This window comes from Hyperolius riggenbachi, chromosome 1 (genome assembly GCF_040937935.1).
Source record: "Hyperolius riggenbachi isolate aHypRig1 chromosome 1, aHypRig1.pri, whole genome shotgun sequence".
NCBI classification, from domain to species: Eukaryota; Metazoa; Chordata; class Amphibia; order Anura; family Hyperoliidae; genus Hyperolius; species Hyperolius riggenbachi.
The window spans coordinates 383,048,182-383,075,681 of NC_090646.1; the positions used below are offsets into that span (position 1 = coordinate 383,048,182).

At 43.1% G+C, this 27,500-nt stretch overlaps 1 protein-coding gene across 1 annotated transcript in view; it reads left to right on the forward strand.

Annotated features, from left to right (window-relative positions):
* The window catches only part of SH3GL2 (SH3 domain containing GRB2 like 2, endophilin A1), a 202,811-nt gene that overhangs the window by 163,225 nt on the left and 12,086 nt on the right, over positions 1–27,500 (forward strand). Inside the window, exons 5-7 of the mRNA XM_068234382.1 lie at positions 4,809–4,942; positions 9,719–9,877; positions 20,009–20,112. Coding sequence (XP_068090483.1) covers positions 4,809–4,942; positions 9,719–9,877; positions 20,009–20,112 — 397 coding nt within the window. The remainder of the gene's footprint in view (positions 1–4,808; positions 4,943–9,718; positions 9,878–20,008; positions 20,113–27,500) is intronic.

Sequence of the window (27,500 nt, forward strand, 5' to 3'; positions counted from 1 at the left end):
ATGGAAGAGGAGATCTAATGTCTAAGGGAGCTGTGCATGAAAGGGTGGTTTCTGTATGCCTATCTTAAAGTTGTAGGAGTATTTGAAGAAATTGAGGCAAACCTTCATCCTGCTTTGTTACCTGTTTGAGGGCTTTATCACACGTTCTTGCAATAATTTCTGTAGGGCGTCCACTCCAAAGATAGCAGCACTTCAGATGCTCTAGTTTTTAAGTTATTAGTTATTTTGAAAGCATCCGAATCCTCATGAGTGTCAATTGGTACACATTTTGTTTTTTTTTTCTTGTTTGATCTGCATTTCTAAAAGCCCTTTTAAGTGCTTGTAAAATTTTACTTTTTCAGTGTACTCTTGTTCGGGACCGAATTAAGCTGTTTTTAAAGTAATTTGGGTTCTCTCTTTTGAAGGCTCCCAAATTACTGTCTGAGCGCCACTATAGCCATAATTCATATTACAGCCTATGGCAGGGCATCGTGCATCCAGTTTTCCTTGCGCTGTTTTGCGCAGTTTCATCTTTAAACACCAACATAATACATAACAGACCGTTTACAATGCAAACTATTTTCTCTCCTACTATTTGTGTGTGTGTGTGTGCATGCGTGCGTGCGTGCGTAACACAGGAGAGTGAAATCCATCCTATACAGAAGGAAGAGTTATGTGTGAACAGTGAGGCCTAAGTAGTGAAGCAGAAGCTGAACAGTAGCTGGTCTAGTGGCTGAAAACAGCACATCCAAATGTAACACACATTATTCATTCGTCGATTAATGCTGAGTACACACGTACGATAACGATCGTTCGAAAACGAACGATAACGACAATCGGACCGATAATCGTGCGTTAAAATTTTCCAACGATCAATGTTTTGGATGATAACGACCGTTATCGTTCAATCCGACCGATCCAACCCGGCGGATTTTTTCGAAAGATAATCGTTCAATCGTTGCAGTGTGTACGAAGATCGTCCAATACTATCTGTGGAGTAGTACGCATGTTCTTATTGCCTGTCATAACGTCACTTCCGTTTGCGCACGCATTTTTTTATCGTTCGTCGTTCAGTACTTTATACTTATATCGTTCACGTGTGTACACAATCGTTCATTACGAACGATCTTTTCGGTCTAATTTGAATATCGTGTAAACGTCACGAATCGTTCGTAACGAACGATCTTTATCGGACGTGTATACGAACCTTTAGACTGCAGGAGCTGACTCGCTTATTATTTATTTGTTCTGTGTCCAGGGTCATTTTAACCTTTTGTTTAATGAACATGCTGTATAACACCTTGGGTAGCCAGGCCACAAGTAGAAGAGTAGGAAATTGTCAGGAAGCCTAGTACTGAGCTGGCTTAAAGGGAACCAGAGATGTTCCTTAGCTGAAAAAAATGAAAAAGCTTTTATACATACCTGGGGCTTCCTCCAGCCCCATACGCGCTGATCGATCCCACGCCACTGCCTGCATCTACAAGAACCGGCTCCCGTCAGTGACGTCATTGGAGCCGGGCTACGCTGGAGAAGTGCGCCCTCTATCTCTCCATACACTGCTGCAGAGATACGCAAACGGCGCACTTCTGCTATTCTACAGTGGCTCCGACTGACGGAACAGCTCGGAGCCAGTTCTCGTAGCTGCGAGCAGAGGAGGATGGCGGCGTGGGGATCGATCAGCGCATATGGGGCTGGAGGAAGCCCCAGGTATGTATAGAATCTTTATTTTCAGCTCTGGTTCCCTTTAAAGAGACTGTCTGGATTACCTGCAGCTACAAGGATGGGGGAAGCCTCATTGGGACCCTGAGGCTTCCCCCTCCTGAGGAGAGTATCCCCCAGGGGAACTTTTTTTTTAGTTACAGGTTTTCTTTAACCATTTCAGGCCTCAGTTGTTTTTCACCTTATGCATCCGAGCACTTTTCACCTCCCATTCATTTGCCAATAACGAATATCAGTAATTATCACAATTAATTGATCTATATCATGTTTTTTTCCGCCACTAATTAGGCTTTCTTTTGGTGGTACATTTTGCTAAGAATTCTTTTTTTCTAACTGCATTTTAACAGGAATATTAAGAAAAAATGGAAAAAAATCATTGTTTCTCAGTTTTCGGCCATTATAACTTTAAAATACAGTGCTATTGAGTAGATAAAAATTCCATGCACGTTCAAAAATATATATGTATTACACTTGATCTCATATAAACATGGTCTTCTTAAAAGGAGGAGTTAAAAACTGATAACTCCAATCGCAATAGTTATGAAATTCATTTCGCAGGTCTGCACTCAAAAAGACTTGTTTGTGCCAGCTTCCTGCAATGTCCTTATCTACAGCACTCACATATCCCCGTCAGGTGTCTGATGTAGAGGGGAGGGAGTCCTTTGAGAGGATTGCTGGCTTCCAGCAGACTCTCCGGTCCCGGCCGTGGACACTTCCTGAGTCTGGAGCCGCTTCAAGTACTTACTCGTTACTTTGGCGTAGCCGGAAGTCTCCAGGTGACGTCACCACACTGCTGGACCAATCAGAGCCCTGACAGTCACGTCCATTCGGCTAAAATGGTTTAGGCAGATTCGAGATGAACAACTAACTATAACAAGTAACTTGTCTATATATCTTATCTATAGTTTAGATAGTTGACACAGCAAATCTAGCTGCAAGCAGCTTTAACGGTTTATGATTATTTATTCCAGGGGCTGTGGAGTCAGAGTTGGGGCAATTTTGGGAACCCCGAGTTGGAGTCAGAGTAATTGATTTTATAAACTGAGTAGTCTGAGTCTGATTTTTGTAGAAAATCCACAGCCCTGTTAAGCATTAGACTAAGGAGTCGGAGTTGGAGCCATTTTGGGTACCTGGAGTCGGAGTCATTGGTTTCATAAACTAAGGAGTTGGAGTCGGAAGATTTTTGTACCGACTCCACAGCCTTGATTTATTCCTGTGATACAATGAGAGTGGCCATGTTCTGTTTGTCACATTACACACAGGCAAGCTGCTCTGCATCTCCACCCTTCAGCCTGTGAAAACTTCACTCCCTTCTACTCCCTCCTCCCCCTCTGCCTCTGAAATCTCTGGCTAGTAACCTCCTCCTTCTCCTGCACAGACTGAGCTCGCATAAGCCCTTGCTACTAAGGGCTCAGAGTACCAAGGCACTCTGGCGAAGCTGTGGGCAAGACTTGTTTATAGGGAGAGTATTAAAACAAAAAAAAATGTTTGGCTTGAGGAATGCCCTATAAACTATATGAAAGGAACACAATTATGCGATGAGTAAAAGTTTATCTCGGGTCCACTTTAAGTAATATGCTGAGTTTGTCTTCTATTTGGAATACACATTTAGAAGCAGGATGATTGTTGCAGTAAGGATATGAAGATGAGTGGAGGAAATGCCAGGCAGGTGGTGGTAAGGGAATAACTGTTAAAAGATACGGTAATATAAAGTCTAGGTGAAATTGTCTTTTTGGGTATACCAAAACCTGGATAATTGATGACCTTCACAGACAAGATGATCAGTTATTTGATGGGGTTATAAGTTATAAGGAAGGAATTTTGGAGAACCGAGCTGATTTTTTTTTCTTTCTTTTGGACTGCTACAGACACTTCCAGTGTTTTTGAACATTGCTATAGTGTGTGTGCCTTTCTGAAAGATGTTGAAATATGTCTACCAATACCTTGGCTGTGGGTGTAATCTGGGTCGACTCTAGGTTAAATAGGGCCTTGGGCTACAGTTAACATGAGGGGCACCTGACGCTGGAGCATTAAGTGAACTTTGTCTGCCCCCCCTTTCCATCTGGATAGCAGCATCAGGAGGCCTTAATTGCCAGCCCTGGGTATAATCTTCCTCTGGATAATTATATACCATTCCAGCATTGAGTATAAACTTTTTTCAAACAATTTGGTTCAGCCAAAATTTGCAATGAGGGGATGTTTGCTTAAAGAGAATCTGTATTCACAAAATGAAGTATAAACAAACATCCTTGCCTGTTTGGGGTCATCTCCTAGCCCCCTCTGTAATATTTTTGCTGCTCTCCGCTGCAATAAAGAGGGTAAAAAAACTGTTTTATAAACTGTTTTGTAAACAGAAAAGATGGCCACCAAAACAGGAAGTACATCAGCAGAGCAGTGAACTCCGTTAATACACAGTGAGTACACAGAGAATTCAGTGAGTTACACATTGAATTCAGTCTCCAGAGGTTATGTGCAAGTTGTGAAAGAGCTCTGTGTCAATGAAGCATGACAAGCTGTGTCTTTAGAGCCTGGAGTCTCGGCTCTGCACTCGTGTCAGCCTGACAGGCAGCTTCCTCCTCAGCCAGCTATTCTTTGTTCAGTTTATCAGTCTGTGTTTATCAACCTCACAGATAGCAGACAAGCTGACAGTGAGAGCAGGGACATTGTCTGTGAGGAATAATCATCACAGGAGCACTGGAGGGGCGTGGAAGGAGTTAACTTGTTCACATTACTGAAGAGTTGGCAGCCTTCCAGACACAGCCGACAAATTCGACAGGGGAAAGATAAGTTGATTTATTACAGAGATGGTGCAAGTAGAAAGTGCTGCAGTAAGCCAGAGCACAATGGAACAGCCTTTGGAACTTGTAGGATAGGAGAAATACTGCTAAATTTTTTGTTACAAAGTCCCTTTAAGATGTGTGTGGTGTGTATAAGTTGTATTGACTGATCCAATCTTTTACTAGCTAAACAAATCTGAGTTTACTAATATAAAAAAGTCACTAAATCACTCCCTAGGAACATACTGCTTTTTTCATACTGTATTTCTACACTAAATCATAGGAATGGAATTACTGTGTACTTACTTGTTTTTCACTTGTGATACCTTCCAGGTCTAGCACTTCTCGATGTGGGAGAAGCTATGAGGGAGCTTTCCGATATCAAAGACTCCTTAGACATTGATGTCAAGCAAAATTTTATAGATCCTCTACAAAACCTACACGACAAAGATTTAAAGGAAATACAGGTAAATACAAAACGAATGTGAAAAATATATTCATATACAAAAGGCCCTAGAAGTCCCAAAACCTCTTCTTTTTAAGTTATTACGGCCTTGTCATCGGGTCAGGTGAAATTCACAATCTCTGTCCTAGTTTGTACTCTGCCACTGGTACCCTTTTGTGCTGCTGCATGTAATGTGAGCAGTGGAAACCTATAAAAAAAAGTGGCACATCCACATTATGTATTAGCAGTAGTAGAAAATTACAGGCGCTCCTTCCAGTAGCTTTTAAACTTTTTTTGCCAGCTGCTTCTGGTGACCAAGCGGATCAGTCAAAACCAGCCTTATCAGCCTGACGACGGACTGTACACACTGGCAAACTGTCGTCAGAACGACCGCCCCGCGCCCCTTTATGATGGCCTCATAGTTTCTAATACGAACATTAGTCCAATCAGTCCAACTAATGACATGCTTCTCTATTTAGTCTACTGGCCATGTGACCTCCAGTGGAATGCCTTAGGTGTATGGAAAATAAATATGGTGTAGCTCTTTCCAATACAGACACACTGGCCCATATGCAATTCACTTTTTTTTTCTCACAAGTTTTTCATCCTCCCTTTAAAATAACTTTTCCGTAGTTTGCAACTAAGAAAGTATCAAAACGTAGGTGATAAAATAATACAATTATTTCAAATTTTTTTTGCTTGCTGGTGGCTTAAAAGTTATTTTATTCACAAGGGTCCATATTAATTTTTTTTTTTCTCCTGAGTTTTCTCCTAGGACGGTGGTTCTCAAACTTGTCCTCGTGACTCCCCAACGGTGCATGTTTTGCAGGCAGCCTCACCTATGCACGGGTGGGGTAATTGGTGTCTCAGCTAGGTGGATTCAATATAGATGAGACACAAATTACCCCACCTGTGCATAAGGTGAGGTTGCCTGCAAAACATGCACTGTTGGGTAGTCACAAGGACAGGTTTCAGAAACTGTCCTAGGAGATAATTTTTCACATTGCATTTCAAATATCTTTTTAGTATTTTGCAATTAAAGTACCCAAAAATATGTGAAAAGGTGCTATCAGCTATTTTGAGTATTTTCTTGCTTGCTGGTGGTTACTTACAAGTTGTGAAAATATTACTTAGGGAAAAAATCCGCAGGACAGGTGAATTGCATATGGGCCTTAATCAATCTATGTCCCTTTAAACCACCAGCTAGCCGGAAAGAACTAAAAATATGTTTGATTTTTCTCCAGCTTTTTGGAATTTTTTTTTCAATTGCATAGTGCTGAAAACTCATTTTAAAGAGAGGATGAAAAACAATCTCCTCAGAAGAAAAAGTGAATTAAAAAAGTGCCAGTACTGTGTCCTAACTGGGCAGGATAATTTTAGCAATCAATCAGCAGCGCTATGCAGTGCACATCAGGTTGCTACCATTGACTTCTTCCACCTCAAGAGATCCCATAAAGTGCAGGATATACCTGAATATGCAACTCAGTGCACATAAACAAATGGAAAAGGGGGGGGGGGATCTCTCAGTGGAATACTTCAGAAGACCATTTTATTTGAGTAAATTTCCAATATACAGTAAAGACACTCAGTCAGAGGGTCCTACTCCAGTAGGTACCCCCTTGGCAAATGCGCTTCCCACTCAGTGTGGTACTATTCCATAAAATACTTGCGATCAGTCGTGCAATATTGCCCGCTCTCGTTCCTTTCTCTGAGCTGGTTATTGACATAAAGTTTAAATAGATCTTTATGAAATGAACAATCATTTTGCACAAAAACCACTGTGTAGCACAAAGTGGCACTTTACCTTTTACTGAATATTCATAAAGCATAATGTACTTTAGGACAGAAGCCATTACCCCTTTCCAGCTGTTAAAAGGATAGCATTCCCTTGTTAACAGCAACATTATGTATTGCTGTAGGGTCATATTGACCCCGGTGGTTATGTATATTTAAAGTCACACATTTTTCTTAATTTCCTTTATGTGTAGTTGTCATCTAATTTTTATGTCGCATGATATGGGAAGTCATAATATTCCGTTTGACAAACCTTTATAAGTGGTTTTCACATTCCTTTAACGTCAGTGCAACCTCCTTTTACAGAAACTAAAGCTGTGTATTCCCAGAAAACAGAAAAACCTGAAACTGAAAGTTTTTTTGTTTTTTTTCACTGATCTCTTTCCAACATCGACAGGTTGGGATATAGTGAATAGTTGCTGTACCTAAGAGTTCATCTTGGAGTATAAATGAGCATGCTGAAAATATTTGCATTACCTCCGTGGTGAGAACAATCCACAAACCACCCCTGGAGACCTTTTCAGGCTTTTTAAATGAATTCCATTGCGTACCTTAGAATTGCAATCTATGAAATGTTTAATCTGTGCGCATTGCCACATGTGAACACACTGCCCTATACATTTGTATGAGTTTACATATTTGCGTTGTAATGGATCACATTATCCAAACACATTTTCTACAGTGCAATGTGTGATTTTATCCCTACTGTCCTGTAATAGTCAACCGTAAAACCTTTTTATGTCGGATTATATGACTCTCTTAAAATAACCAAGCGGAACTTATTTCCCTAAAACCTGCACAACTTCATCCTGAAGATTGTATGGGGAGCCTCATTCTGCATGCTGTGTGTTTTTACTGTAGGTACCTGGGCAAAATGTCTACGACTGAAAGGCCTTTGCTGATCTTCATTTCAGTTGCGGGATTAAAGTGGCTCACTTTTGGCTATAGTGACCACAGTATTAATAATCCATAGTGTGTATTGCTAAACATAAGCACAAGTATTACTCTGAAAGTAAAAGCATGTATACTTTGAAAGCAATACCTTATGAACAGGGACAGATTTATTTTTAAAAAAATAAAAATATGAACTGTAAGCCTAATAAAGAGATATTTTCATGCTGGATCCACATACCTCTGTGCATTGTACATTCCTTTTTTATTTCCCCTTGGTCTCTGTAATCTCTCCTTATAAAATGTGACTTTTGGCTAAAGTCAAATTTTCAGACAGGGAGAGGCAGGTTTGCCACGACTTTCCCTCCTATTACCCTCCCATTTCCTCTTCTTCCCTGCCCAGTTCATTTCCATTAAACCTGAGATGAAAATCAACTGATTAGATAAACAAATGTATTTATCTACCTACTACTAAAAATGACTTTTTTTAGACCAGCATGAACATACTTTTGTGTGCGCAGCAGCCGAGTCCATGCCGTACATAGCACAAGCTGCCCCCCATTCACTGCAGTGAAGGAGAGGAGAGTGGGGGTATGAACGCAGCTGTCATGTGCACGTGTGATGAGGACTTTGCAGCAGGTGGCATGGCAAGGGGGTGAATTATTGAATAGAGTCAGTGGATTACTAGTTTACTGCATCCTTGACTTCTCCTTTAACACAGCAGAACATCAAATGTTGTTTTTAAAAATACTTTTGTTGATAAAGATGGTCAATGAGATGCAAATAATTCCTGCTTGCATGGAAATTTTAATACCAACTGTATGCAGCTTGACGCTGGGCCAAGCAAATTAACTTCAAGTCTGTTTTGTTGCATCAAGTTTGCATGGCAATCAGAATTATTTGCATCTCATTGACCAACTTTAGTGGTTCCCTGTTCCAAGCATCTTGAAGAACTTACTACAGTTCCTCTGCAGTCATTGGGTGCTTTACTTTTATTTCTGAAAGGAGTCTCAGACAGGCTTTATGATGACATCTGGACACTTTTGCCCCCTGATTTTGTCTCTGTGCTTAGAGTCCATGTCATGCTACAGAGATTCGGCCTGCTCTTCTCAGCAGATGGATTGACTTTTGACAACTTCTTCAGGAAGCTTGTTTCAACCTGCCACTCAAGTACCTATAGAAACTGCATTTAGAGTTGCTGCTGTGTTAAAGACTTAAAGTGGACCCAAATTAAAAATACAAGATTTCAGAAATAAAATCTATTTTCTAAATTATAATGATAAATAGCAGCCTTTTTTCAGCTGCATGATGACAAATATAAAATATTTTACATTTATTGGAGGAACCCCTCCCTTCCTTTCATATTGCCGCGATTTTTCCAGCAAACTGTGGAGGAGATAAAAAAACAAAAAAAAACACAGGCTGCTACTGATGATATCACAGGGGAGGTGATCTCAGCTTGTGTGAGATTTCACATAGACAATGCCCCTGTGAGGGAGGGTAGCTGATGACACACACCCATGATCTAAAACCTCCTACTAAGCTCAGAAGTAATGGCTGCCACCTGTATAACCCTAGTTATGAAAAGAGAAGGGGGAAAAGCATGCGCTGAAATGCTCATAGGCTTGAAGGAGTGTTTATTTATCTTTGGATGTGAAAGAGTGGTGCAACTAAATACTTTGAATTAAAATGTTTAGTTTGGGTCCGCTTTAAGTGGTCACATCTAATATTGATTTAATTTGTATAAATGCTGCGGTTTACTGTGTTTTCCAGGAAATTCTGGATTGATGAGTGCAGTGTGCCATTATTTTTGAAAATATTATACAGCAGCTTTTTCACATTGTACCTTTTTTATCAAAGCAACTTGATTTGCTTAGAAGCTTAAGCATTGGATTTTAGTGTCTAACCAGTAGCTGGCTAAATACAATTTTCTGCTTCTGACTTGACTTAACAAATATTGTAGTTTGTAATTAGACTGTAATTAGAAAAAGTGAAAGATTAAAGCCTTTTCTCAAAATTACACTGAGTTTTTGTTATGTTTTGTTTATTTAGCTGTACAAAATAAACCATAGCTACACACTGATTGTTATTTTTTTTGTTTGTTTCTTTTTAGCATCACTTAAAAAAACTAGAGGGACGGCGCCTGGACTTTGACTATAAGAAGAAACGACAAGGGAAAATCACAGAGGATGAAATTCGCCAGGCTTTAGAGAAATTTGATGAATCCAAAGAAATTGCAGAATCAAGCATGTTTAACCTTCTGGAAATGGATGTAAGGAATTAGTGGACAATTGTTTGTGCAAAAACGTATCATGAAATATATTTTTCTTGTGGCATCTTAAATTGACATGTCAGTACTATAATACTGAAAATGACACTGGTACACAGAATAACCAGATTACATGGTTAGAATCAAGTCATACATCCGAGTTCAAACCAGAAAGTATGGCACAACACTAACCTGCACCCACATATCTTAGTTGATCTAGAGGAAGGTGAAAAACCCCTACAAGGCTTGGACCAATGGAGGTGGGGGGTTCCCTCTCGACTCCAGGCGTCGACCACATCAACTCCCCTGGAAATTACCTAGAAATTATAGACACAGATATCCTTCAATGCATGGAAAGCATCCAAGCCCCCTTTAACCACTTCACAACTGAGGGGTTTTACCTCTTGAGCACCAGAGCAATTTTCAACTTTCAGCGCTCCTTCCATTCATTCGCCTATAACTTTATCATTACTTGTCACAATGAAATGAACTATATCTTGTTTTTTTCACCACCAATTAGGCTTTCTTTAGGTGGGACATTATGCCAAGAATTATTTTATTCTAAATGTGTTTTAATGGGAAAATAGGAAAAAATGTGGGAAAAAAATTATTTTTCAGTTTTCGGCCTTTATAGTTTTTAAATAATGCATGCTACTGTAATTAAAACCCATGAAATGTATTTGTCCCGGTTATAAAACCGTTTAAATTATGTCCCTATCACAATGTTTGGTGCCAATATTTTATTTGGAAATAAAGGTACATTTTTTTCAGTTTTGCGTCCATCCCTAATTACAAGCCCATAGTTTATAAAGTAACAGTGTTATACCCTCTAGACATACATATTTAAAAAGTTCAGTCCCTAAGGTAACTATTTATGTATTTTTTTTAATTGTAATTTTTTTTAATTACAAAACAAAAAAAATTGGGGAGTGTAGGGGGTAATGAGTTAATTTTTAGTGTAAAAGTAATGTATTTGTATATGAAATATGCTTTAGGGTGTAGTTTTACTATTTGGCCACAAGATGGCCACAGTAACGTTTTGTTGATGCGACCTGCAAGCGTACAGGAAGTACGCTTACAGTAAGGGTTAGGAGGCTGGGGCACTGTTTTTTTTCTCACAATGATCGCTGCTTCTCGTAGAAGCAGCTGATCATTGCAGGGGGCAGAGATCAACGAACGGGAAAGGTTTTTCTCGTTCATTGATCTCCAGGCAAGCGATCAGCGGCATGCACGAGCGCGGGGGTGCGCGGAGGGGCGAGCGAGAGTGCGGACAGCGGCGGGAGCAGTGGGAACGGCGTCGGGTACGGATTTCTCCGTCCCTTGGTTTTAACAGGGTAGAAAAAGGGACGGAGAAATCTGTACTGCTGAGGGTAAAGTGGTTAAACACAGATAAAGAATTTGCCATAACTACATGCTGTAGTAATTCATTCCTCATTTTAATCATTCTTACCATAAAGAGCCCTATAAAAAAGGTTATACATATAGATTAGATCTCATTTAAGATGTCTTTTCTCAAGACTAAATAAACTTTATTTATGTTACCTTTCCTGGTAAGGAAGACCTTCCATTGCTCTGATCAATTGTGTTCCTTATCTTTGCACCTGCTCTAAAACTACAATGTTCCTCTGTTGTAAAATATCACAGATCAGTCTCTTGGAAGTATAGTAGAAGTGTATTTACTGTACAGAAGACACAGAATAGTGATGTTTGTTCGGGGAAAGCGTGGAACAGACAGATCTACACTTTCATAATGAATTCCAGATTATAATTTATTCTGCCTATCTAAAGCCCCGATTGGGTTCCTAACATAGGAGCTAACTAACTTATTGGATGATACAAAATGCATAAATGAATACATAAATATTTATTAATATCCAAGTAGGTAAGCTTGTTAAAGATTTAATTGGCTCATAGACCGTTTAGTGGACAATAGATCTGTGTAGCTCAAGGTTATAGCTTGTGGGAAACACTGCGTTGTCTCTTATCTGCAAGATACCAACCCAAAATCCCACAGCTGCACATTACTATGTCATGAGCCTGTGTGAAACTGCGAACAAGAGAACCTGTTATTTCTAAGGATAAATGTATGCTATAAAGGAAATGTGCAATATGGCTTACAGGTGGCCATTTTGTTATAAACTATCAATTTTACTTCATTCCCCCCTGTTGTTGGCAACACCAACACGGACAGACAAGGGAGGGTAATGCAAACACAAGGATTAACACATTTGGCCTAGGGCTTCAGAGTTCCACATCTTGACGAAGGATTCTCCATTAACATCAGCAAAACATCCATAGACTTAGTGACGTGAAGCTCTGTATTGGCTTGGTGTATGTGTACAGGCAAAATAGAAGTGGTCGCTTTAGCTACCAGTTTCTTTCAGAAGGGAATGAGGAGTACTCCAATGCAGCATAACATGATGAGGGGCAAGCAGGGGTGGGCATGTGATGAGTGTCTTTATTTAAGGACAACTCCAAGGCTGGAATTTCCTCTGACCAACTTAAAAATAAGTATCCAGTTATACCTCCTTCTTCAACCATCTGTTTCCTCAAAGTATGTAGGCACTTTGAAGTATGTAGCTTTAAAGTGACTCCGAGCTCATCTAAAAAATAAAAGTTGTACTCACCAGGGGCTTTCTCCAGCCCAGTGCTGGTCGGGAGGTCCCACGCCGGCGTCCTGGCTCCTCTCCTTCTCCCCGCTCCGGAATGGCTGACAGGCCGCAGCCCGGGCGACACTCTCCCGAGTGTCGGGCTGCTTCTTCCGCATATGACGCGGATTACGTCACACGCCGGCCGCCTCGCGTCATCACGGCGGCCGGCGTGAAAGTACTGCGCATGCGCGATTAAAGCGCGCATGCGCAGTACTTTCACGCCGGCCGCCGTGATGACGCGAGGCGGCCGGCGTGTGACGTAATCCGCGTCATATGTGGAAGAAGCAGCCCGACACTCGGGAGAGTGTCGCCCGGGCTGCGGCCTGTCAGCCATTCCGGAGCGGGGAGAAGGAGAGGAGCCAGGACGCCGGCGTGGGACCTCCCGACCAGCACTGGGCTGGAGAAAGCCCCTGGTGAGTACAACTTTTATTTTTTAGATGAGCTCGGAGTCCCTTTAACTACTCCCATTGTGTTCATCATCATTAGCAGGGATGAAAGTGCAACAAGAATCCCCAAGCAAAGCACGGACCTCTCCCTTAACTGCTGAGGTCACCCAAGGCATGTCTGTTCTGTAGTGTAGTGAGCCCGAGACCACATAACTCCTCTTTAACAGCACTGAAAGCTTCATCAGTATTGTTTATTAACTTAAACAGTTCACCTCCTGTAATTCAGTGCCCAGAACTTTATTCCAGATGTGGCCTTGCAAGAGAGCTAAACAGGAGCAGTATTACACTAGCATCCCAAGTTTTAATTTCCCTTTTAATTCACCCCAACATTTTATTTGCTTTAGGTGCAGCTGCTTGGCATTGAATACAGGTTATTTAACGTGTTGCCAACTGGTACTCCTTCTCCAGTCCCTTTTTGTCCCCATCTGTATCCCGTTTATTTTGTATAGTGCTAATCCACTGGTATGACACAAGATGCATGGCTTTACATTTTTCAACATTAAATTTTATCTGCTGTTTACTTGCCAAGAAAGTCATCCTATCCAGATCCTCCTGCAATATGTCACCATCTCCCTGTGTTATAATTCTGCACAACTTTTTAAAATCTGCAAAAATAGTGACATTACTTTCTACTTTCTTTATTGTATTTATAAAGTGCCACCATATTACGCAGAGCTGTACATTAGGTAAGGTTACAGACAATATTTAGAGGTTACATACAGTAATAAGGCAATACAAGAATACATGCAAACCAGATCACGCAGCACAGTATAAGTTCATGGTAATGTTTAGTCAGTCACTGGATGGGAGCATGGAGATTTCACTCCGATCCATAGGATGGGTGTACGGTAATGGAGGTGTGTGAACAGGTAGGAGACACAAGGAGGAGGATCCTGCTGAAGGCTTACAATCTAGAGGGAGAAGTAGAGCACCAGTGAGGGGACGGTGGTAGGTCAAAGTGAAAAGGTGCGTTTTGAGGGCCTTCTTGAAGATGCTGAAGAAGGGGGCAATCTTAATAGGGGGAGGTAGGGAGTTTCATAGTGTTGGAGCAGCTCTTGAGAAGTCCTGGAGGCGTGCATGGGATTTGGTGATGCAGGGGACGGTCAGGCAAAGTTCATTGGAGGAGCGGAGTGAGCAGCTAGGTGTGTACCACTGAGTAAGATCGGAAATGTAGGTTGGGCAGGTTTTGTAGACAGATTTGTAGGCCAGACCATAGTACCTTGAATCTGATTCTGGACTGGATAGGAAGCCAGTGGAGGGATTCACAGAGGGGAGCCACAGCAGTGAAGCACTGGGAGGAATGGATAATTCTGGCTGCCGCATTCATGATGGACTGCAGTGAGGCAATTCGGGTCATTTGTAGACGAGACAGAAGGGCATAGCAGTATTCAAGGTGGGAAATTATGAGGGTATGGATGAGGAGTTTGGTGGTAACAGAGGTCAGGAAAGGGCGGATCTTGCAGATGTTGCGGAGGTGGAAGTTGCAGGACTTTGTGAGGTTTGGGATGTGGGGGTTGATGGAGAGTGCGGAGTCCAGGGTGACACCCAGACAGCGGGCTTGAAAGGTAGGACGAATGGTAGTGTGGTTAACAGTGACATGCACATCTGGGAGGGTCAGGGATGGCTGGGGTGGGAAGATCATAAATTCCACTTCACCCAGGTTTAGTTTCAGGAACCTAGTGGACATCCAGGAGGCTGATAGGCAGGATGAGACCTTGTTCATCGTAGTGGTGAATAGATCAGGGGTGTGGAGGTAGATCTGGGTGTCATCTGCATACAGATAATAGTTAAAACCCATGGAGGAGATAACCTTTCCAATGAAGGATGTGTATAGAGAGAAAAGTAGGGTGCCAAGGGCCGAGCCTTGGGGGACTCCCACTGAGTGGTGGTTGGGGGGTGGATGAGGACTTATTGGGAGAGGTTATGAAGGAGTGGTTGGAAAGGTAGGTTGAGAGCCAGGCCAGGTTGAGGTTATGAATGCCCATGGACTCCAGGAGTAGGGGATGGTGCACTGTGTCAAAAGCTGCTGAAAGGTCAAGGAGGAGGAGAATTATTTGCCTTCAGCTTTAGCTATGGCGAAGTCATTGACCACTTTGGTGAGAGCAGTTTTGGTTGAGTGGGCAGGCCGAAATCCAGATTGCATTGGTTTCAGTAGGGAATTGGCATTGAGGTACTGGATCAGGCATTTGTAAACCAGAGACTCAAGGAGTTTTGAGGCAAAGGGAGGAAGAAAGTAGGACTGTAGTTGGAGGGTAGTGAGGGGTGGAGTAAGGGTTCCTCTACTAGGTACTTCATCTACTAGGTCATTAATAAATTAATAAATGCCTACATTGAAGACCAATAGACCCAGTAATGACCACTGTGGGATACCACTGCTGAGTCGCCCATGTTGAATCTCCTCCATTGACCTCAAAATTATCTACAGTATTCCCAATATCCTCATTAGTATTCACTGCCTCTTAAAAGCTAAGCATGCTAGTCAAATGACATTTCCTTCATAAACGCATGCTGATGCTAAGAAACTAGATTATTCTCTGCTATGAAGTCTTGTATAGCATATCTTAGGAAACTTAAATGATTTTCACACAACTGGTGTTAAGCTTACAGGTCTATTATTTATCTGATCTGATTTGCTCTTCTTAAATAGTCCCCTGTAGCCTTTCTGGCCCCTCACCTTCATTCCACGCTGTTCCCTGCATCAGCTGTGTTCCTCTGAAAACTGCATGCATGACACCGAGCTTCACACCTCCTTGATCACGCTCCCGTAGCTGGGAGTGTTCTGCGCTTGTGCAGTTCGTAAAAATTGCATATGCGCTGAACTTTCCTGGTTACTTGAGTAGGCGTGTAGCTGTGGCTGCTCATACACAGTGGCCAGTGACTGGTTAAGTTGGCCAGCTTTCCAGGGGGATCAACACCTGAAGGGAGCAGACAGTGAGGAATGACAGCAAGGGACCAGGCTACAGGGGGCTAGAAGAAGCCCTAGGTAAGTTAAACTGGGGACATTTTCTAACTTCACATATCCTTTAACGGATAACCCTAACTTTTTTTTTTGCTGAGAGTTTCAGCTACCCAATAGATGCAATGCCATACCAAAACTTTCAACTGTAAGTAGCTGAAATGCTGTGGCAAATGCAATGTAATGTGCTTATGTGGCCCATCTTTAACATGGAGTGGTGGTTCTAGCTAGTGCTGAAAATCTCTCCTTCATGCTGGTAATAGTCTGATTATAACACTTGCCAGTTTTCTTAGGTGAAATGGACACTGACACAACCTCCAGTATGTTCTCCATCTCTTTCCCTAGTCTGACATACTGCTTTGCATTAACAAGGTAATGAGATACTTAAAGGAATTGTCAGGCAAAAAAAAAAAAGTTTCACTTACCTGGGGCTTCTACCAACCCCATGCAGCTATCCTGTGCCCTCGCAGTCACTCACTGCTGCTCCAGTCCCCCGCCCCCTGCTAGTTTAGTTTTAGTTGCGGGCCGCATTGCGTACATTTTTACGCATTCTTGCTGATGCAGGAACATTAAAACATATATTTTTACACGTTAAACTTGCTGGTGGCGGGGACTGGAGCAGCAGTGAGTGACTGCGAGGGCACAGGATGGCTGCATGGGGCTGGTAGAAGCCCCAGGTAAGTGAAACTCCTTTTTTTTTTTTCTTTTTTTTTTGCCTGACAATTCCTTTAAGGTTGAGAGATAAACAAAAAGAAAAAATAAAGACAAGCTAACCTTTTCACCTACACAACAATTGTGACACTATGGAAAACTACAGTATATGCTGATCTAAAATGGCAAAGATCGTTATGTATAAACCGCAACATTTCCTGGCATCTGAGGTGCAAATAACATGATGAAAATAATAAATGTGCTTTCAGGACACCAGTGGGAACATCAGAGGCACAGGAAGAGATGTGAACAATTCTACAGAATGTGCAGTGTAAAGCACTGTGTTAATGGCCAGGCTATCTAAATACAGGAAATAAATTAGCATTCTAAAAACATGCTGTTTATACAAATGCAGAAAGGGAAATTCCATGTCCTGATGTCCTGTTCACAATGAATAGTCATCCTACAGTTTTCCAATTTCCTACAAGGCATTTTAAATTGAAATGATCTGATGGATTGCTGTGGGCAGCAAAACCAAATTGGTTTCCTGTACAATTGCTTGCTGTACAAAGTTTTCTGCCATCTTTCTGTAGTTCGGTACATTTCAGCAGAGCTGGGATTATGATTTATTTTAAATCTTTAGTGTAAACCGTCAAGTGGTTGTACTCCTCAAACACCTACAAAAGGGAAAATAATCTTTGTAAATATATTTGAAGAAAATGTCTACTGAAGAAAATGAGAGATTTAGTGTCTCATCACATAAAGACTAGCGAGTGTTTTGCCGCTTTTTGACATTTGATATTTGTTTTGACTTGAAGATTGTTCAGGAATTAGCATTTCATGAACACGTTTCTATAATTTATGCATTGGGACAAAAAAAACATTGAATTCAAAAAAGGTGGCAGTTTTTGCAACAGAAGAAAATATAAAACTCCTCAATTTATAGTGCCTTATTTATCCTCTGCAAACCCCAGCTGTTTTCTCACTTTCTTTTCCCACTCAGTCTGAAGCCCTTATAGGCTGTCAGTCAGTGTTAAGGCATGGCTTCAGCTGACAGAGTAAATGCTTTTACCATGCATGCCCATGCTGGTGTGATTCAGGGTGAGCGCTACTCAAGCCCCCAAGAACTGCCCCCATCTGATAGCACAAGGTATGATAAGACAGTCCACGTCATTGCACTAGCGTAACCATTCTACAGGCCTTTGAAGCTCTGTTGTACTTGACCATGTACAAATTGGCACCCCCTTACACTCTCCCACAATGTCAGATGAACTGGCCAAGGGACCAATTGCTGGATCCAATATCTGTATGGGACGGTCAGTTCAACTGTGCCTATCCCAGTGTTTCAAGGTTTGCCTAGAAAGTCTCCGTGTAAGATACAGAAGTGTGAATATCTGTTATAATGTCCCAGTTGTGTACTTTAGAGAAGGGTGTAGTATACATTATTGGAAATTACATTTATTAAAAAAGCGTGCAAGGGAACAGTGTGAGAGTGGAGATGGAATGCAAGCAATGGGGAGATTTTATAAGCAAAGTTTTCACTTATCAAACAAATATCAGTACATACTGCAGGTAGTTTACTATCACGAGTAGCTAGGAGACAATTGCATGTACAAACTGGGGTCTGACGTGCTGGAATCTTTAAACTGGGTAAAAATCAGTGATGCAGGTCTACTACATTTTTGATCACTTTAAACTGCTCCTAAATAAACCTGGACTATATAAAATAGAAGGAAGTTTTAAATCAGGATGATACCATTTATTGGCTAACTAAAAATTAATTAAAATAAGCAAGCTTTCGGCCTTGCAGCCTTCGTCTGGCTTATATCCTATTAGTTTGCAAGCTGGTGGTACAGACAGCTTTATACATGCAACGTCAAAAGGGAAAACAGATATTTTTTCCAAGCATAAATACATGTCATTAAGATGCCTTAATTCAAACAGACCATCTGAATGGGATTAGAGGTTATTAGCTAAGATAAGGATCCTTGTTTACGCCATGCTCACAGACATGGGATTAGGATTGACCCAGAGGTATAGGAGTCTGAAAGGAGCAGCCATTGATGCCTGCAGTCACTGATCCAAAGCAAGCATGCAGATCAGATTTTGTGACTTCACTAGCAGCAGGCTTGTTGCTGTTGTGTGGTTCTATTGAAATCATTGACTAAAAGGTCCGCCCTGCAGCCATGCTACTGTCTTTTTTTCAAAAGAAAATTAAGATGTCCGCCTCCATAATTCTTTTGGTTTATGTCTTCTTATCATTTAAATATAAGTACACTGTAACATTTAGGCACTGAGGTCCTAAGAAAATATAGAAACAGGTGAGTAATTCAGTTCACATATAAAAAACAAATCCACTTTAAATGAATTTAACATTTTAATAAGCTATAATTATATAATAAAACCATACACAATCCTTTACACAAAAAAAGTCTTGCTTTTATATGTTTTTTTTATTTTACAAATTACTTGAACTTGAAACATTTAAACAGAAGAAAATCTTGTTCAATCTCTCCTCTGATTACTTCAAGGAGCTAGTGATTTTGCATAAGGGCAGGGTTTTTTTTGTTTTTTTCATTTTGACTTAACACGCCAAGTTTATTAGAGAAAGTTAGAATATTACACCATGGAAGTGCACATATATCTATACAGTAAGCCAGCACCTATTCAGTAAGGAGTTCTTGGGCAAGACTCCCTAACACTACTACTGCGCACGGAGTGCACTCTAGTGGCTGACTCAAAGCAAGCACTTTGAGTCCAATAGGGGAAAAGAGCTATACAAATACATTATTACCGTATTATATATCTTGGTGATGGAAAAAATCTCTAAGTTAATGCAATAACAATTAAATGTCTTCAACAGAAATATAAAATACAAGCCCATCCATGGTGATTAGGTCGGTCAAGTCACAGATTGACATTAAATAATTTCGATTAATTTAAACAAGAACAAATAAACTGTCTATGCCTTGCATAAGTGCATTTTAGTTGTGAGCATTTCAGCAGCCTTATATAACACCGTTCTGACCGAGTAAATAACAGGCATAATAACCCCAATGCATACTACAAACAGGTCTAAATATTTGTAAGAGGAGACTGCCTCCAGGGTAACCAAATGCTGTTGAATTTGGCAGAGAGTGTAACCTTATGGTCATAAATTAGCATTCAATATGGTAAAATTTTCAAACGACGATTAATTAAATCCCACAAAATTGTAATTCAGTTCACTTTTCTATAATACAACTCAGGAAACTGAAATAACCCCATATATTAAAAAAAAACTATATTTTTAAGGTTATTATCCCAACAGCTGCTGTATATACAGTATATAATGATGTATTGTTTTCCATGATTTGGAAAATGCTTTATTCTTGATTTAAGTAAAATTGTACCTTGATCAGTCAGTCATTGTCTTTCTCGGTTTCCTCAGATTGAACAGGTGAGCCAACTTACTGCTCTTGTACAAGCACAACTGGAATACCACAAGCAAGCAGTGCAGATTTTACAGCAAGTCAGCTCAAAACTGGATATTAGGTAAGAATTCTTACTATTAGATTTTTACTCAACACAATTAACTTCAATTTTTCATGTATGGAAATGTGTGGTATCTTTTTTTGAAAAGCTTATATCTTCCTATAAAAAGCTTGAACTAATTTCATAGCAAGCCTAATGCTAGTTACGGTAGTTGCCCAGAATTTGCAGACTTCGAGCATTGCCTCCTCCCATTTGCAAGGTCAACTTAAATAGCCCAGCTTTCCCAGTACATGCTGCTCTGGTACTAGCAGTTCCAGTTTGGGAATCCCAATGACAGGCTATATACTGTGGCTCCCCATTACAATGCAGTGTTGATTGAGAACTTGAAATTGCTTAAAGTGAACCTGAGGTAAGAGGGATATGAAGGCTGCCATAAATATGGAAACCTCCATATCACTCTCACCTTGGGTTCACTTTAAAGTGAACCTGAAGCGAGAAGTGTATGGAGGCTGACGGATTTATTGCTTTTTAAATAATAACAGTTGCCTGGCAGCCCTGTTGGTCTATTTGGCTGCAGTAGTGTCTGAATCATACCAGAAACAAGCATGCAGCTAATCTTGTCACATCTGACAATGTCAGAAACACCTAATCTGCTGCATGCTTGTTCAGGGTCAATGGCTAAAGGTATTAGAGGCAGAGGATTTGTAGGACAGCCAGGCAACTGGTATTGTTTGAAAAGAAAAAAACGGTAAATATGGCAGCCTTCATATAAACCCTTACTTCAGGTTTCCTTTAAAGGATGGACTGAACTCGTTGACATTTAGGAACCTATACAAATAAATCAATGATGAGACTAGTGCTTTACTAATGGCCACAAACTGCTGACTTCATTAGAAATGTATAACAAATGTTACCTGTATTAAAGGGAACCTTACCTGAGCACTACGCGTACATACACACGTAGCGCGCATACAAGACGGCCATAGGGATGGGTGCACGATCGCGGACACTTGGCCAGGGTCGCGCACTGGCAAAAACAAAACTGAGCCATGGTGGGGGACCGGATGATCGGCGTGGGAACAGGATGGCTGCAGGTCCCAGGTAAGTGAAACTTTTTTTTTTTTGTTTTTTGTTGTAGCTCAGTTAGAGTTCCCTTTAAGGGGTCTCAAAGACCCTCTTGGCAACCTTCTTGATTGTTTACTCATTAAAGCTAATTTGTCCAAGTGTTAAAAGTCTGTCTGTATATACATTCTAGATTAATGACATGTTTTCATAAAATAGTTTTACCAAATGTTGACCTAGTATTATCACAATAGAAGAATTAAAATACTTTAGTTTTGAATAGCAAATATACATGAACAGAAATCTATCTTAAATGACTAAAATTCAGTGTGACATAGCATCGTCCTACCTGTCAGTGTAAATTCAGAACACAGGAAGCAGCACAGGAGGTCTGGTGTAATTCATTATTAGGTAGCATTCTTGTGGGAAAGCCAGATGTCCCTAATGTCCTACATACAGCATGTCCTTTATCCAGCCTCTAGGAACATCTAGCTCCTGTCTGCGCAGTATAGCAGGTTACTGTCTAACACAGTGCCTGGATATTAGTGATTTAGGCATTCCGCTCCTACAATACCTTCTTTTGATTACTTGGTTTAGTATGTGTTTAGTGCCTCCTGCTGTTCATTTATGGCTTGTTTTTGCATAATTGTACTATTTTGAATTCGGGCCATCTTTCTCTGAGAGTCAACAGTGCATATGTGTGTGGGAGTGTGTGCGTAGGGGGGAAAGACAGCTGTTCTGTCATAACTGCTTTAACAGAATTGTCCCAATTTGTGTTCTCAAATAATAATTAAAACTGTTTTCTGATAATCCATTTTCTATACAGCGTTACTGATTATCTGCGGTGATGGGCGTACATTTTATCACTGCAGATGATCTTAAAGTCTGCATAGATTATTCTCAGTATACTGCATATTTTATTCTTGTAAATCTGAGTTAACACAAATGAAAAAATAGTAACTGCAGCTCATGTAGTATAAATTGTGTTTCATAATAGCTATGTGCAATTTAGCATTACATAAGCAATTATGCTGGGAATACACCATTCGTTTTTACTCCCGATAGATGGATTTGGTAGATAATTTCCAACATGTCAGATATTCCTTCCGATCGTTTTTTGGCTCGATTTCTCATAGAAGTGAATGGAAAAAGATGAGACAAACGAGCGGAAGATAAGAGAATCGAGCGCAGAATCGATCGGAAAAAACGATAGAGTAGAAAATCGAGTGGAAAAACGTATCGTGTGTGTACCCAACGTTAGAGTAACTACCGGTAGTTGTTAAAAGCAAATCTACAACATAAAAAAAATCTATTAAAGATAGATTGTAATCAGGTAAACTAACAATTCCCAGATAATAGTGTCATTTTCATCATTTAATGTTGCACTGAATTATAGTTATAGTTTCACTTTGGCTGATGCTATGTCGAATAATGTTCTGTAGAGTAATGACTCATTGCATTGTGAAGGAATGTAAAACTAGGAACATGCAGTAAATATTTGCTGTCCAAAGTGATTATCAGGAGATTATTTTGTGTGGTGCTTATAGTGATAAAGAAGTACAACTGTTGGATGGCTCAAGGGGGGGAGGGGGAGGCGTGGGGGGGTTTGGGGATGTCAACCTGGCAAACACTTCGATCTGGGAGTTTCCTTTTCAGGAACAATGATATCCAGTGGAGACAAGACGCACTAGGGGACAGCAGTGGCGGCGCTACACTGGGGCTTGCCCAGGCTTCAGCCCCAGCTGGCAACTTGTTAGCCCCTCTTAAAGCCCCCCCCCCCCCCCCCCCGCTGGCCGTGGCCACCGCAAGTCTGTACTTGCGTATTTTCAGAAGAAGAGAAGGAGGATTGGAGGGGGGCTGGCCTGCTGGCTGTCAGATGACAAAAAATGATCGAGGCGCCAGCCGCACTAATAAGGGATGCGGGAGCCTGCTTTATTCCTCCCTCCCTTCCTATGAATGCCCCCACCTGCTGTGAATGACTGTCCCCCCCCGTAGGCAGTATGTGCGGAGCAGAGCGGAGCGGTAGGTCCTCTTACCGCAATCCATGCTCACCGGCAACTAGTCTCTTGCTTCCTGTTTACCATGACGTCACAGGAAGCAGGAGACTAGTTGCCGGTGAGCATGGATTGCGGTAAGAGGACCTACCGCTCCGCTCTGCTCCGCACACACTGCCTACGGGGGGGACATTCACAGCAGGTGGGGGCATTCAGAGGAAGGGAGGAGGGAGGGAGGAATAAAGCAGGCTCCCGCATCCCTTATTAGCGCGGCTGGCGCCTCGATCATTTTCTTCCTGTCTTCTCTCCCCAGGGCAATCTCCTCACACACAGGGGCACCTTCCTCCCCACCCACCGGCATTCTCCCCCCTCCACTGACGACCCCCCTACCCACTGGCACCCTCTTCCCCACCCACTGGCACCCTCCTCCTACCCACTGAGACTATCCTCCTACCCACTGGCACCTTTCTCCCCCACACAGTGTCACCCTCCTTTCCACTCACAGGTACCCTCCTCCCCACCCAGTGTCACCCTCCTCCTTCCCACTGACACCCTCCTCCTACCCACTGGCACCTTTCTCCTTCACCTAGTGTCACCCTCCTTTCCACCCACAGGTACCCTCCTCCTACCCACTGGCACCCTCCTCCTACCCACTGACACCCTTCTCCTACCCACTGGCACCCTCCTCCCCACCCATTGGCACCCTCCTTTCCACCCACAGGTACCCTCCTCCCCACCCACTGGCACCCTCCTCCTACCCACTGACACCCTCCTCCTACCCACTGACACCCTCCTCCCCACCCAGTGGCACCCTCCTCCCCACCCAGTGTCACCCTCCTCCTTCCCACTGACACCCTCCTCCTACCCACTGGCACCTTTCTCCTCCACCCAGTGTCACCCTCCTCCCCACCCACAGGTACCCTCCTCCCCACCCACTGGCACCCTCCTCCCCACCCAGTGTCACCCTCCTTTCCACCCACGGGTACCCTCCTCCCCACCCAGTGTCACCCTTCTACCCACTAACACCCTCCTCCTACCCACTGTCACCTTCCTCCCCCACCCACTGGCACCCCCTTTTCCACCCAGTGTCACCCTCTCCAACCCACTGTCACCCTCCTCCGCAAACTCATTCCTCCCATTGTCACCCTCCTGCAAAAGCAGAGGTGTGGCTTAAGGCCGCACAGGAGGCGTGGCTTAAGTGTCCCTCTTTCCCATCTTCAAATGTTGGGAGGTATGGTAGAGCGGCCCGCACGGGAACGTTCCTAGCGGTTACATTTGTGTGTCACGTGACGATGAAGACGTCCGTCACGTTACACGCACACAGTGTGCAATGCGCTTGCCTCGCCTCAGTCGCCTGCCTGACCCGCCCGCCCAGCTTTAGAGAGGCTTGCTGCCGCTTTTCGTATGACGGCCAGCAGTTAAACAGCAGCAGGCAGCACCGGGGGACTTTGCAGCCGCCAGCCACACCAGACCAGACTGCATCACTCACTACTAGTGAGTGACTCACTCACGGACAGCACGCGGCACACTATGTCCGAGGAGGACGACAGCCAGCCATTGACAGCCGCTCAGCAGCAGCAGGAGGAGGACTCAAGGTGGGTGGGCAGCCAAGCCAGCCAACTTTAATGATTTTTTTTACATGTGATGTTGGCACCAGCCAGGCCTGAGCTGCCATGGGGCCCCCAGCCCACCACCACCAGCCAGGCCTGAGCTGACCTGGGGCCCCCAGCCCACCAAAACCAGCCAGGCCTGAGCTGCCCTGGGGGGCCCCCAGCCTACCACCACCAGCCAGGCCTGAGCCCTTCCACCCAGCCCACCACCACTAGCCAGGCCTGAGCTGCCCTGGGGCCCCCAGCCCACCACCACCAGCCAGGCCTGAGCTGCCCTGGGGCCCCCAGCCCACCACCACCAGCCAGGCCTGAGCTGCCCTGGGGCCCCCAGCCCACCACCACTAGCCAGGCCTGAGCTTCCCTGGGACCCCAGCCCACCAGCCACGCAGGCATGAGGCCTCCAGCCCACCACCAGTCAGGCTTGAGGTGCCCTGGGGCCTCCAGCCCGCCACCACCAGCCTGACTACATATACTGGGGACAGCTATACGCCTGGCTACCTATGCTGGGGACACTGTCTGTCTGTCATTATGTGCATTTACTGGTGAAAAGTTGTCTCTTATGTGCATTTACTGGGGAAATGCTGTCTGTCATTATGTGCATGAACTGGTGAAAAGTTGTCCCTTATGTGCATTTACTGCGGAAACGCAGTCTGTCATTATGTGCATTAACTGGTGAAAAGTTGTCCCTTTATGTGCATTTACTGCGGAAACGCAGTCTGTCATTATTTGCATTAACTGGTGAAAAGCTGTCCCTTATGTGCATTTACTGCGGAAACGCAGTGTGTCATTATGTGAATTAACTGGTGAAAAGCTGTCTCTTATGTGCATTTAATGGGGAAACTGTCTGTCATTACATGCATTAACTGGTGAAAAGCAGGCTCTTATGTGCATTTAATGGGGAAACTGTCTGTCATTACATGCATTAACTGGTGAAAAGCAGGCTCTTATGTGCATTTAATGGGGAAACTGTCTGTCATTACATGCATTAACTGGTGAAAAGCAGGCTCTTATGTGCATTTAATGGGGAAACTGTCTGGCATTACATGCATTAACTGGTGAAAAGCAGGCTCTTATGTGCATTTAATGAGGAAACTGGCATTACATGCATTAACTGGTGAAAAGCAGGCTCTTATGTGCATTTAATGGGGAAACTGTCTGTCATTACGTGCATTAACTGGTGAAAAGCTGTCCCTTTATGTGCATTTACTGCAGAAACGCAGTCTGTCATTATGTGCATTAACTGGTGAAAAGCTGTCTCTTATGTGCATTTAATGAGGAAACGCTGTCTGTCATTACGTGCATTAACTGCTGAAAAGCTGATTCTTATGTGCATTTACTGGTGAAAGGCTACCTGTCATTATGTGCGTTTACTTCATTTTTTTTTCATGTAACTACGTTAGCTGGTACGACTACATTACAGTTAGCCCCGCCCACATGACATCATGACCACGCCCAAATTCACGCGCCGCAAATCCCCCCCCCCCCCCCCCCCCCCAAGCCCGGCCTGCCAGCCCTCGTACCCCCTTTGAGCCCCCCAAAAAATCTGAAGCTGGAGCCGCCACTGGGGGACAACTGTCCACACTTTAGATTTCCAGATAAACTGAGTTTTGGTTGAAGAAGATCTAAATTGTGTATGTAGTTAAACACCCAGCACCTCCTATGTAACCTAGAAGCTATCTCAACATAATTAACATACGTCACTACATGCATCTGTGTCACTTGGTAAAGTCTCCCGAGATGACAATTCATAAACCTGCTGGACACAGGAAGGGGCAACAGGTGAGCATGTAACACTCACCACGGGCCCAGAGGGGACACATACACTTTGGGGAAATCACCCGGGGTCTGTCAGTCATCAGGAAAGGGAACGCTGTTACTGCCACACACCTGATTGAACCTTTGCAACCGGTTTTGGCAGGAAATCTATTACCTCCCTGGTGGTATGATTATTTCCAGATTTTATTGTCCAAAAGAATTGCATCAATTGGTGGCCATGTTGCAGCCAGACTTGATCATTATTATCAAATCAGCCAGATATTAATGCTAAAAATGGTATGTATAGTCACCATTACAAATCATATTCTTCTTACCCATGGTAAATTGCTGAATTTGGGTGAACTTCTGGTCACAGGAGTCTTACCAAACTTACTTCTACCATTGAACGTGCCCATCTACCCATGCCACAGTACCAGTATGAATATGTACCAAAACAGAGGTCAAATACCTCACATTTTCATGCACATTTGCGAATCAACCAGGGCTTGTTATACCCCAGTTGCTGACAAGAGGCTTTCTGGTGATGTCATACGCCTGCTGTATTTTCTGCTCCCTTACCTTCTGTAAGCATTACAGTGATTTACTGCAGGATCACTTTAAGTGGCACTAGAACCACTGCAATATTATTGCTGATTAGTAATTTAAAGGGAAGGTTCAGGGTGGCTCTTAAAAAAATAAAAATGCCCATCCACTTACCTGGGGCTTCCTCCAGCCGTGGGCAGCCAGGACGTGCCCTTGGCGCCGCTCCGCAGGCTCCCGGTCCCCTCCGGTGGCCGACCCGACCTGGCCAGGCCGGCTGCCAGGTCGGGCTCTTCTGCGTTTCAAAATGCGCCTCACGGGGGCGCATTTTGAAACGCAGAAGGGCCCGACCTGGCAGCCGGCCTGGCCAGGTCGGGTCGACCACCGGAGGGGACCGGGAGCCTGCGGAGCGGCGCCGAGGGCACGTCCTGGCTGCCCACGGCTGGAGGAAGCCCCAGGTAAGTTGATGGGCATTTTTATTTTTTTA